At 37.3% G+C, this 13,716-nt stretch overlaps 1 protein-coding gene across 1 annotated transcript in view; it reads right to left on the bottom strand.

The window, feature by feature from the left end:
- LOC101548692 (3-hydroxy-3-methylglutaryl-CoA lyase, cytoplasmic) overlaps positions 1 to 12,905 on the bottom strand; it is a 121,481-nt gene extending 108,576 nt beyond the window's left edge. The window contains exons 1-2 of the mRNA XM_004615811.3: positions 12,810 to 12,905; positions 10,477 to 10,625 (exon numbers count right to left, since the gene is read on the bottom strand). Of these exons, the coding sequence (XP_004615868.3) occupies positions 10,477 to 10,625; positions 12,810 to 12,905 (245 nt within the window). The remainder of the gene's footprint in view (positions 1 to 10,476; positions 10,626 to 12,809) is intronic.
- Between the last annotated feature and the right edge of the window lie 811 nt (positions 12,906 to 13,716).

Below are 13,716 nucleotides of genomic sequence, written 5' to 3'. Positions count from 1 at the left end.
TTTAGATACAGTCATCAATCATCTCAAAACTCCTACAACTGGTCTCAACCTAAAATTTCATATAGCTTATCTCCCGTGGGTATACCTAAATCATCACAAACAGAAAAGTGTCTCGTCTCTTAGAGGATCCCAAATAAAGATATTCCAAAAGCTTCTTCAAGAATTTAGTAGAAAAAATCAAATCTTTCTTGTATGTAGAATGATACATTTCTATCTTAAAGTATTAAGTTTCAGCAAAAGTCTGTTTTAACTATTTTCAGCTCAACACTAATCCCATTTTTTCAAATTTTCCTCAGAGGTTTTTCACAGCAGTTGTATTAAAATAATGCATCATGTATATGATTGTCAGGAATGACACCATTTTCATAAATGGGGGGGCAGATAGTCCAGGTCCTCTTCCTTGAACAAGAATACAAAAGACTTCCAAGATTAGAAGGCTCTTGACTCTCATGCCAAGGAGTCTAGCTGAAGATCACTCACAGCTTTTGAAGACACTTAAAGCATTAGGTAGAGAATGACTGAAAAATTGTTTATTTTCTATGAATGAATTCTTCATGAATTCTGAAAGGGGTCATTTGAGGAATGGTGGAAACAATTACACAAGAAAATATAAATTTCTTGATTCTGGAACAAGAAGACTGTCGTAACAGCTTGGGGAGCATGAAAACATAGGTATAAATATTCAATCCATTCTACTGATTTAACAAAGACAGCTAAATTTCAGAAGAGTAAAACTGTGAACAAAATCGTGCCCTGAAATTAAAAGAAAAGCAGTTCCACGAGTCAGGGAGTCAAAGGAGGACAGAGAAGAGAAAAGAGGGCACACTCAAGTAAATTTAAATACCGTGCTTGACAGGAAGCTCATCTCTGTTATCCCTATCTATTACAGCATCAGAGACTTACTAGTTCTAGAAGTTGACCAACCTAGGTTAAAGTGAACATAACACCAGAGAAGTTAACTATGATGAGAAGGTATATTCTTAGTTCAGATACAAAGATTTAAAGAGTGCTTAAAAATGTAAGTTTATCTATTCTGAACCCCCCAAACCCAGATACAATTAAATAGAAAATGCAAACTGCCATTAAATTTCATCTTCATAGACTCCCTTACATCATGGTCAGTGTCAACTTCTTTAATCTTCTCACATGTAAGCATATTTTATTTTCACAAAAACAAAGATGCTAGTTCTCAATTATGTTCCTTATCTGAACATGAACAGTTTGAATCAGAAGTTGGTAAACCAATGCCCAGAGAGAAAATCCTGATCATCATTCTTTTGCAAATAAAACTGCACTGGACCACAGTGATGCTCCTCTATTTATCTATTATCAATTACTTCCACTCTAACAGAAGAGTAAAGCTTGAGAGTGCCATGAATAGCCCCAGGACAAATGAAAACAAACAAAATTCTTACAGACATATTTCAAATAGTTCACGCTCTCCAGACGAACCACATTATAGTTTAACCATGAATTTTTAGCCATGTTCTTAATCCACTAATTTAATATACTTTTTGTGAACTGTCCTTTGAGCAATGGTAGAATATGATTTTATTTTTTAAAAAAAGGTTGTTTTTCCCTTGAAAAAAATTGGTAGATTTTACCAATGTGGATTAAATTTATATATTAATTTATAGATCTGGAATCCCCAGTAGTGGTGTCATAAATCAATATAAATGTACTTCTCATTTTGTGAAGGGAAGGTGACTTCCAAGCAATGCTCAGCAGGGGGGAACCTTCTAGCAAGTATTAGAATTTTAGGTTGAAATTTCATTTTAGCATTTTGATTATAGCACTTCACTATCTCTGGTCTCCATTTTGTTGAATAGAACATTTCTATCAGTGATCATAATCTTTCTGTGGCAATTTTATAATTTCCTCCATCTTTTGTTAGATAAGTTTATATCTAACATTTTACCATTAGCTTTTTAGGACTTGTTATACTTAAAATATTTCTGTGCCTTTTTGTCATTTTAATAAGTCCTCCAGGAACTGCTTCACTGAAAATTGTTCACAGATAAATTACATGTTTTTTCCTTCTAAAACTATGCTAGTTTCCCTTGACTTTCAAAACTTTAATATTTCAGGCTCAATTATTTTTAGAGTTCCTCAAAATTTATTTTAAGGTAACTAATCCTTCTTTAACTTTACATAAACTGCTCCTCAGTTAAATTAATTTTAATGTATTTTTATTTCAAGTAAAATATTTTCATCAGTTCTAAATTTATTAAGATCTATATGCTTTCTTTCCAACTGTAATTGTCTCAGACTATTCTATTTACTTTTCTGCTTTTCTTTTACTTGTATTTTCATAGATGTTTTATGTTTTTTTTTTCCTTCTGTGCTTAATTTTTACTGTAGGTACACTTATTCTTTCTTACACATTCGTGATCAGGAATCGCTCCTGTCAGTGCCCAAGTCAGATGTGGTGCTGGGGACTGAAGCAGGGTCTGCTACATGCAAGACAAATATCTTAATTTCTGTGTAACCAAATATCTTAATTTCTGTGTAACCTCCCAGTCCTGTGGTACCTTTGCAAAGTGACAAGTCTCTAAAGGATAAGAGACTTGAATTATTAAATTGTTCCTATAAAGGACAAATATATGTCACTTGTAATAATGACACTTTTTTATCCTAATTCTGAAGATTTTACAAATGTGGATTAAATTTCTAATTTAATTTATAGATTTGGATTCCCCAATAGTGGTGCCATAAATCAACACAAAGTTTCATTTACAGGTTACAGAGACATTTTGGGGAGGGAAGGTGACTTCCAGGCAATGCTCAGCAGGCTGGGAGCCTTCTTAGTCAACCAGTGGGTCAGTATCTGGTCAAAGCACGTGGTCCTACTTGACCCTGCATTGTCATAGATTACCAGGACATCACATGGCTCCAGGGATGGGACTAAGGTTTTCTATATGTGCCAGAAACTTTGAACTGCCTGTCTGGTCTCCCTGTGCTAATGTTATTGACAAGAGGGTCCTTCCAGGTTCCAGGTATAAGGGGTTTCAAATTCATGTTTTAGCAGAACATAATAAGGTTCATTTCTACTCGAGATGTGTCTGGGATAGATATCAAATAAGTTACTGTGGCATGATGATACATTACCACATTATTTATGTTAAAATATGGGGACTTTATAACTTGGCTCTATGTTTTGGCTCTATGAATATCATTATTACTGAGTAATTGTAGTGGAAATAGCAAGGGAAGTCTCCGGGGAAGCTCAGCTCCCCCTCATCGTCCTACATCCCCTGTTAAGTACAGCTTCAACTCCAAAACTCCTCATCCACATGACAAATTGATAAATTTGTGACATCATCATGTGTACACATGGGTATCATCCCTTTCTTATTCTGTAGTTACTTATTTCTCCTATATTTGTCATTCTAAAAACTGATATCATTTTCAGTGCTGCTTAATCAGTTGAAGGTCTACTTGGAAAACCCCTTGAGCTGTGAAGGCCGGCTCTGGCTCACTCTCCATCCTGGAGAACAGGAATTGCACTGGCCTTGCTACGCCAAAGGTCCAGGCCCGAGTCTCCTCTCCTGGGCAGTGCAGGCAATTCATCGGGGTTTCCTTGCCACTAGTCTCATCCCATTCATATTTTATTCATAATCTATAGCCAGGATGCTTTTAGAACATACAACTGAAAAATTTTAATGGCTTGACAATGTATGCCAAGCAAACTTTGTGTTCGTGATTAGGACTTGTAAAACTTCAAATTTCCTACCTCACCTGTCTCATAAGATGAATTCCTAACCACAATGAAGTTATTTGTGCTAGAATTAACAACATAAATGCAGTGTTACAATAGACCCTATGAATAGAAAACCCTACGGATAGAATGATTTTGTTATTTTTGTGTGTGTTGAGGAAAACTTTAAGTTACTGCACAAAAATACTATAAAGAAAGACAGGTGCTGATGAGAGTATAGAGGGTGGGGACTTTCCTGCAGGCGACCAGCCCTCTTCACCCCTGACATTACATATGGTCCCCCAGATACCCCCAGGAATAAGTCCTTAGGAGAACCAAAGTCATCAAAAACAAGCAAAACCTTAGACATTACCTAAACCTGCCTTCCACAAATATATACACACAGTGGAAAGAGCCAGCCATATTTATACTCAGAAAAAAACAAGTGTTAAGAAATGATATAAAATGAAAAAAAAGATAATTTAGACATTTGAATATAGGAGCTGCCAGGAGAATCCATCAAAAAAAGTGCCAAATAATTATTCATAAGCCAGCCTAAAGTAAAATTTAGAGATTATTAAATCCTCACTACTGTGGGTGATACAAAAACACAGACTGTCTCTTGGTATCAAAAAGAAATTATGGCAAGATTTCCTTTTGCTCTGAAGTGAAAATATGATGAGAAATTACAAAACATTCATTTTCTGAAAAGTTCTATGTGAGGACAATCTACACCATCAGTGTAAAAATATAGCTTAAGCACATTATTGCAGGTATGTGTAATTCTGGCATGCAGCAGCAGTGCTGGAATAACTTTTGAGGGTATAAGAAATATAAGTCCTTAAACAAAACATATGTAGTAAACTATAAAAATGCAGTTTTAACAGATATTTGTAGAGTTATATATGCCCTATCTGGTAAATGATTATTTAGGTTTTCTATGCCAACAAAGGCCTCAACTGAACAATATCACTTGGAATGGACCTTTAGCAATAATCTGCTAGCTAATCAAACAGTATTATAAGATGCAAAAGCATCCCAGTGAGCTAGATCACTGCATGGATGACATACATGGCCATCCACCAGTCAGGAATCCACCTTCAAAGCACTGTGGCTAATTAGGAAATTAGGAAAGTCATTATCTCATTCAGTAAGGACATTAGTAACTTTGGGTCAGACTCAGACTCAGGACAGGGAGAGGAGGAAAGAAATTGGAGCAGCCTGAGCTGTTTGATTAATAAGCAGACTGTGGCCACACAATATTAAAGCCAAGGGCCTTGCACATGGCTGACCTGGGTTTGATCCCTGCCAGGAGTGATCTCTTAGCACCACTGGGATAGAAATTACATAAAATGAGTTAGTAACACAACACACATAAAACCATGTAAATTCCAGGAAGAATTTCCTAAGACTTAGTAGTTTGTTTGTTTGGGGACCACACTGATGGCGGGCAGATGACTTGCTCCAGCCTTCAGCATGCAAAACACACAGCCCAGCCTGATTTAGTTATTTTTGCACTCAGAGGAACTCATCACTGATATTCTTGCTACAGTCTAATCTGGAACTCTTTCACATCAGATTGGATATTTATTGGTTTCGGATAAGAAGAGGGTGAGGGTGATGGGAGATGGGAAGACATTATGGCTCCAGGAAAATCACCTTCTCAGTACTCAAAATTAGCAACTGGATTGCATTCAAATTTATGAGTGAAGTAAAACAGTGCATGCTAAAATTATAGTCTATATTTAAAAGGAAGATTGTCTACATTAATTTAATTTCCTTTTACTCCTTGTCTTCATTATTTTGCATTTTCTAGTTTCTCTGGGAATTTGAGAGGAAATAGCTGTTAACTTTACAGTGAAGTATTTGCACATTTTTAAACAATGCACGGATAAGCTTGAGTCCCATGAAAAGTGAAAAATATACTTTTTGTAACATTTAGTAAGGCTAACAATTTCTAGAGGTTAATGCCGGGTTAAATCATTCAACTTCATTTTTAGGAGAAGCCTAGGACAAAATTATAGAAAGCAGATCTCAAGGTTTGTATGTTACTAGACAGTTACTGATGTGAATTTATGATGTACACTATAGGCATTTTATATTAATCGTCTCATAGACAGTAATCATGATAATTGTACGACTTCATTAAAGAAAAATGGATTCTCTGACAAAAAAGAAAAAAACTCCTAAATATCTAATTTATATGTTGAGTATTTTAATTGTAAAAGAATTCTGACAAACCAAAAGGTAAAAGACAGTGATTAAGAGGGAAAATAATTATATTTTTCACAGGAATGTTTTTCCTTGCCTTTTAACCTTTAAAAAAATTTAGGCAGATGATAATAAAATAATCTAGACTTTGAAAGCACATGTCATGTGAACGACACATTAAAGAATGAGGTCCACAGTGCAGACATTGCACATATCATGTCCGTCAGGCAGTAGGCAGCTGGCTCTGCATTTCCTGTCAATAATTTGGCATGGTGTCTTTCCCCAATGTGTCCCAGATGTCCCATAAAGTTCTGAGCATGTATTAAAAATGTGTACATATGCATGCATTTCAGGGAATTGAACAATAGACTTCCTCACTTTAATAAAACCTGCCTTTTAGACCATATGAAAGTTTATTATTTTCATAAAAACCTAAGTGGTTTTAGTGAGCATTTATAAAATATATACTGCCTCCTGGCCTTTAAATCTGACAGCTGACGACATAAGTTTTCTGGATGACGATCAAATACCTGTTGATGCAGCTGCCAGACTAAAACAGGCCGAAGCATCAACTTTCATTTCCACCAGCTGAGCACGGCGGCTCGGCTCTCCTCCTCCAGCCAGTTACCTGACCTAGGACTTAAAGTAACGAATATCTAAAATGTAGACTTTCATTAGACATAAAATCGAATTTAAACACTGCAAATGGGGGAGGAAGAAGACAATTTTCAACCACAAAAAATAAACATTGAGCTCACATGTAAAAGACATTTTTTTAAAAGATGAAGTGTTTTAGGAAATTCAGACATTGTGCCCCAAAGGAACACCTCTGCGGGGGGCAAAGACACATTGGTCTATGCTGTGCTGATTTCACTGTGTGTCACCTTATGGAAGTCCATAAACCTTTTAGGTTGTAGCATGGTGAGAATTTTCTTTAGAGATGAGCTAATATTAGCTGTTTAATAGTTTTAAAGATGAGTTACTAAGGAAGCAGGTGGGGGGGGGATGATAATATTGGTGGTGGATTTGGGGCTGGAACACTGAATAGGTTAGTGATCTGTTGTAATCATAAACTTCAGAAATCACAGGAAGAAACTTGTGGCAGTGCTCAGAGGACCAAATGGGGTGATGGGCATTGAACACTTTGGAAGCGTTCAAGGCAAATAGCCTACCCACTGTACTATAACTTTGTCCCCTTCCATAAACCCAAACTGAGACACACTACAATAATATTGACATATCTGATTTAATAATTTTAATACTATGGAAGATAATTTAAGATAACCTTAAGTTTTAAAGACACTGTGGCTAAGTCCAATTGTATGTCAGTAAAATGGAGGGGAATAAAACAGACAAAACAATACTGCAGCATCCTTATAACTTTTGAATTATTTTACACAAAAGGACAGAATAATAAAAATGTTAATGAGGATTTAGAGTCGGTAATGCCAAATATTCTATTTTATAAAGAAAAACTAAGGTAGACCCAGCAAAACCTCTTTTGGCATGGGCAACTCCTCGCAGAATGTCTCCAGCCTGAGAACTAAGCCTCGGCCCCGTGCCCGCCCAGGAGGGGAAAGGTATTTCTCTCTCGTCTCTTTCTCTCCGGGGATGAAGGGCGCGGTGTCCGCCATATTATGACGACCACAGATTGGATTTTCAAGCCTGCAATGATCCAATATCTGGAAGAAATCTCCCTGGACTTAGTTGTTAAAGTACAGAAATTCAAAACTGCGCGGCCGCACTAGTGGCCGCACGACCTCATTTGTCTTCACAATAGGTCTGAATCTAGTGGGGTACTCCTAACAACAATAGTGAGGTTTGTGTTGAAATATTGAATTTAACCAAAGTAAACAGAAAGTAAAATGAAACTTATCAGTTACAAGGCGGGGAGTGGGGGGGCGGGATGGGAGGTTTGTGTGGGGGTTTTTTCTTTTTGATGGTGGTATATGGGTGCTGGTGAAGGGATGGTTGTTTCAGAATTGTATAACTGAGACCTAAGCCTGAAAGCATTGTAATCTTCCACATGGTGATTTAATAAAATAAAATTTTTATTTAAAAAAAAAAGAAAAACTAAGGTAATTCTACCTATAATTTATATTAGTATACATCTATAAATATTTTTAATATTCCTATTCAAAGGGCAAGTTGTGCTTTACTCCTTACATTTGTCTTTTTAACTTATTACTTAACTTACTATTGTATGTTGTGTTTTCAAATTATCTGTTTTTGGTCATTGTTATGTGACTAGACATCCTTGAGGTTGGGAGATGTCACAGTGCTTAGATCCAGTCACCAGCCTGGATTTCGCCCGACAAGTCCTGTTTTACCGAGCATTGCCGGCTGTGACCCTTGCACTGCTGGCAGGTCTCAATATCTGACATCCTTACCCAGCCTCCTGAGTGCTTCTTACGAGCCCTCTCCTCATGGAGATCTTTTGTTTTCTGTCCAAAAAATATATTACATTTAAAACATTTTTAAGTATCAAATTGGAGATATAGGACACTTGCTTTGCACCAGTGTGTATGCATACCATATATATAAATTACAAAAAAATCTGAATATCTTACTACAGGAAAATAGAAAGTAATAAATATTTTTAAAAGATCAGAAATGAAAAACAATCTAGATAACAAGGTAATATAATTCAGCACAATCTAACTACATTCTCCAAGTGATTTGTCTGGATCCAAAATGATTCGTTTGTTTTCAAATACAATCAAAGCTGCAACATTTGCTTCTGGATCTTTCCTGCTACTCTGAATTTGCTTATTTCAAATGAAAGTTTAACCTAAACTGACAGTGTTTTCTTATAAATACTCTGGACTTAAATTTATTGATACTTGTCATGAGCTCATAATTAATATTTTTGACAACTTTTCCTTCACTAAAAAAATGACCTTAATACATTGTATCAACAGATGCTATAATTTCTGATTTTGAAAACACACAAGAGCTATAGTCACATTTTCTGTATTTCACCAAAAATCTTTTTTGAGGGGTTAAAGAGAAAAAGTAAGGGTGTCAGTAGCTGAGGACAAATCATGAGACCAAATTTCCATTGCAGTTCATAGACTAATAAATTTTTAATACTTAGATACCACATCCAATAATTCCTTACCCAAAACTACTAGGTTTATGCTAATTTGATCTATTAATTTTAGCCAAAATTGGGTAATTCAGTTTTAATAAAAAGTGTTACCAATATTAGACTAGACTTGCAGGCTGCTCTTTGGTCATGTAACAGATTAACCATTGTGATCATTTATATTACAGTGAGACATAATATTTAGCAATGAGATATTGATGGCCACGATCACAAAAAATATAAATTAAATTCATACTACTGCAAAAGGTAAAATGATATCTAGACAGTTATAGGTGACTGTAAAAAACCTCTGCTAGGGGGGGACCAGGGAGAGCCCCGGCAGCTCTTCCTGTCAGCTGTCCCTGGGTTCGAGGGGAATGGGTCCCCGGCCGATCATCCAGCCAGAGCGGCCCGGCCATGGGGCAGACGGAGGATGAAATGAGGTCCAAGCTGGTTGACTGAACACTTGTCGTTTATTCCATTCTCTCCACGTGCATGTTCCAGTCTCTCTCAGCTCCCCATATCTCCTCTCTCCTCTCTCTCCCCCACTCTTTTTTCCTAGCACCTCATTCCTCCATCAGTTCTCTTGATTCTCTTTTCTCTCTGGATCCCCCTTTACTAGTCTCTCCCCCTACTTGTCTCTCTCCACCTTGCCCTCTGGGCTACACACAGTCAGGTAGCAAAGTCAACATAAGAAAGCCCTTCCTAAGGGCAGTCAGGTTCAAAGGCAGCGCTACCTAGGGGCATTCCAAAGGCCTTCCTGACTGCCAGCAGGCAAAATACCTCTTAAGGTGTTTTTCTCCTTTCCTTACTCCAAACACTCATTAACATCATAATACTAGTCATTTTTGTATGGACATAGCAAGAGATACATTGAAGCTTGTAGGGCAGCTATCCTGGCAACTTCTTGCCACAGACTCAGACTACAGCACTCAGGCCAGATTAATCATTCCTAACCCTAGCAGGGTCCGAGTCTAGTTATTACTTTTTGGATCATGACTGCATTTGTCCACGACCAAGCTCTTAACTTATAGTTAAGCACTAGGCACTTTGGCCAGGCACATCTTGATGCCAGGGTAGCACATAACTCACCACTTGCCCTGGGTCCATCTCATCCTTTGTTGGGACCCTGCCTTTCGGGGTGCTAGGAAGTAAGGGCAACTGAGCCTTAGGTCTAGAGAACAGAAGCCCAGGAGGAAAATATCATGTAGAGTCAAATGACTCCCAGGTTACAAAAGCATAGCATTTGCTACAGTCTTCCTGTGCCCATACAAAAGGACATGGCTCCGAATAAACTATGCAAAGGACTCAAGGCAAAGAGAAAACCAATATTTACAAGTCAACAGAACACTAAGAAGGAAGTTATAAATAAACATAGAGGAAGTTCCCAATAAACCTAAACTACCTGAGGCTATATTATCCTACACGTGACTATTATAACAAACATTATTAATACAGAATACACAGGATTGACAAGTACCCTCGGACTGGAATACTCATGTGCCTTGCAGACTTAACAACCTCCTCAAACTTCTCCATACTCTCTTCAATTGAACAGTTAATATTCTTCTTGCTAAATAATTCAGATGCAGCACCAAACACTGATATTTCAGTGGCACCAGCAGCAACCTGAAAAAGATAATTTAAAAGCAATAGGTAATTATTCTAAAAATGTGATGACATCATTTGAAAAACTATTAATTACTCTTCACAGACATACTAGTATTCTTAGCAATTGCTTAGAATTTTAACATTAGATTCTTAGCAGTAACAAAACTAACTTCTGGCAAAATAAGTACAAATCTACAAATTGTTAAAAACTCTAAATATTTAACTCTAATTATAGTAACATCCCAATAAACTTCTAAATATCTTGGAAATATTTTCAGACCAACCAATCAGTCATTAAAGTAAAGGACACTAATACTTACATTGAGTTTTGGGGTCACACCTGGTTATATTTTGGGCTTAAAGTCCCATCTTCAAGTTGAAGACATGTCTCAGTGTTGAGTGCTCTCATGTGTGAGTCATGGGTTCAAAACCTGACACCACAAATAAGTTCTACTTATTTAATACTACTCCATGCCAGTCTTATATACTAGGCTATAGATAAATAGGCAGCATAACAAGCTAGTAAAAATTCTGACACTGAAGTTGGACTGTTGTCAACAGTCTTGTGGAGATTTCCTTGTAGGTAACAAGTTTTTTTCCCTTTTAAAAAATTCTCTCTTTTGACATTAATTATAATGTGACATGGTATGTGTATGCATGTTCTGGTACTGGATTCTATCTCTTTTCAGACCCTTTTACTATACATGTTCCTTTGCTTCTCTGTTCGGGTAAATTTTCTATTTGCAATTTCTATTGCAAATCACTGATACTTTACTCTGTCTTATTCTTTGAATTCAATGAGCATCTTTGTAAAGCTTATTTTGAACTCTTAGGCTTTGTCTTTTTAGGCACATATTAACATTTTGCCATTTTACATAATCCTCTGTTGCATGTATTAGTTGGAGAGACCTCTTTGGAGGAAGAGGTCTTGTTCATGGGATAAAATTATGTCATTTCAGTGTGTCTACTGGGGATGCTACTGGGCTGGAGTGATAGCACAGCGGGTAGGGTGTTTGCCTTGCACATGGCTGACCCCGGTTCAATTCCTCTGTCCCTCTGGAGAGCCTGGCAAGCTACCTAGAGTATCCCGCCCACAGGGCAGAGCCTGGCAAGCTCCCCATGGTGTATTTGATATGCCAAAAACAGTAACAACAAGTCTCACAATGGAGACATTAACTGGTGCCTGCTTGAGCAAATCAATGAACAACTGGATCACAGTGATACACAGTGATACTGGGGGTTTGAGCAATAGTATAGCAGGTGGGACACTTACCTTGCACTCAGACAACTCCAGGTTTCATCCCAGCATCCTACAAGGTTCCCAAGCATTTCTGTGTGCACTCAACACCCCCCTCACCCCCACCCCTAAAAACACACATAAATGTAGTTATCTCTCACCACATCAACCTCTGTGATTGTATAGGCAGTAGGGTTTTTCTTTTTCTTGATTTGTGCCAGCCCGTTTGGTTTTATGATGAGAAAATCTCTGCACACAGTTTTAGAAAATACTCAAAATGCTGCTTGTTGCTACATCCTCAGCACCGTGGCTATTCTACAAAACCCTATGAAGATCCTAGGTGCAAGTCCCAAGAGTTTAGGGTACACGGTCCTTCCCACGTGGAAGGTATTTCACTGGTTTTATTACTGCCTAAAGTGGATTGCCACAATAGGCCCTCTGTATGTGGCCATCCGCTATGCTGGAGAGGGAATTGTTTTCCCTGGAGCTTCTCTCCTTTATGGGGGAGCCATATTCTGGCTTTTCATATACTACCATTCTCAACACCCCCCTTATTCTTCATTTATTAAATAATTATGAACTTGGAGGAAATACTAATGACACTATTTAAGAAGAAAGCACTACATATCTTCAAAAGAATTTCATCATGGACAGAGATAGTATTTGGGTTAAGGTGCTTGCTTTGCATGCAGCCATCTACTGCAGTGAAAATTTTTATTTTCATTAGAACTGGTAACTTTTTATTGTCAAACTATCAGGTTCATATAGGTAGAACACTTTGTTGGGACTGGGAACCATGCTCAGGAGGATTATATGGAGTTACAGGGATTGAGCCCAGTTTCAACCTCACACACAAGCACCCAACCAGTTGTACTATCTCTTTGCCCCCTGTAGAGCACTTTAATTCCTAAATCTTCACAGGAGTAATGATCTGCACGTGTCTATCAGTCTATTAGCATACTTACAGCATGGTGAAAACCCTGAAGATTAGGAGTAAGGACAGGATACCGAATGCCTGGGTACTGATGAATCCCTTTCATCACTTCCGTGTGATCGGCCATCTGAAATACATAATATTACGAATAAACATGTATCCTACTTTTTTAGGTAAATGCAATACTCAAGCCAAAAAGATGTTTAAAATTTTGTATGAAAGAGCATACATTGGTGTCGTTTTGTCATTTCAAACATTACCTATGCAGTAACGTCTGAAATGACAAAAAGACAGCAATAGAGCAGCTAAAGTACTTTAATTCCCAACATCTAGTTAAAAGTGTAAGAACAAATACTATTGAATTTTAAACTCTAAGATTTTTGTTCCACTGACATTTATTCTCTTCACTCCCCAAACCTGAACCACTTTCTTTTCACATTGACAAAATTAACTTTGAATTAAAGTTAAGAATTGTACAAATTACCTTCTTAAGTCACATATTGGTAATAACATGAATATAGAGCATATTTAAGTGTAGGATGACATTACTTTGTCCTTTCCCTCCTTGCCACAAGTAGCTTGTCCCGGTTTTACCCAGAGTTTAGGCTTACCCCAGTCACACCCATCAAGGTGTTCCCGAATCTCTCCCATCCCTTTGTTTAGCTATAATCACTTCTCCATGCTCTCTTCCCCAAAACAGTTAATCCACGGCTTTCCCTTAATCTGACTGCTAATTTGCAAGGTCAGACCTTCCTAGGATACTGAATTTATATTATATAAGTTAATATTGCCTTTCTCCTCTTCTTGTGCCTTTTGAATAATTTACTTTAAAGCTATGTCTGTTTTGTATAGACACAAGAAGACAATATTATGTTTTTATAACTTGGGAATTAATTGGCCTTGAATATTATTCCCTCCCGGGCATCTGCTTTCTCCAC

The sequence above is a fragment of the Sorex araneus genome, chromosome X (assembly GCF_027595985.1).
Source record: "Sorex araneus isolate mSorAra2 chromosome X, mSorAra2.pri, whole genome shotgun sequence".
NCBI classification, from domain to species: domain Eukaryota; kingdom Metazoa; phylum Chordata; class Mammalia; order Eulipotyphla; family Soricidae; genus Sorex; species Sorex araneus.
This window is presented reverse-complemented; position numbering and strand designations above follow the sequence as displayed.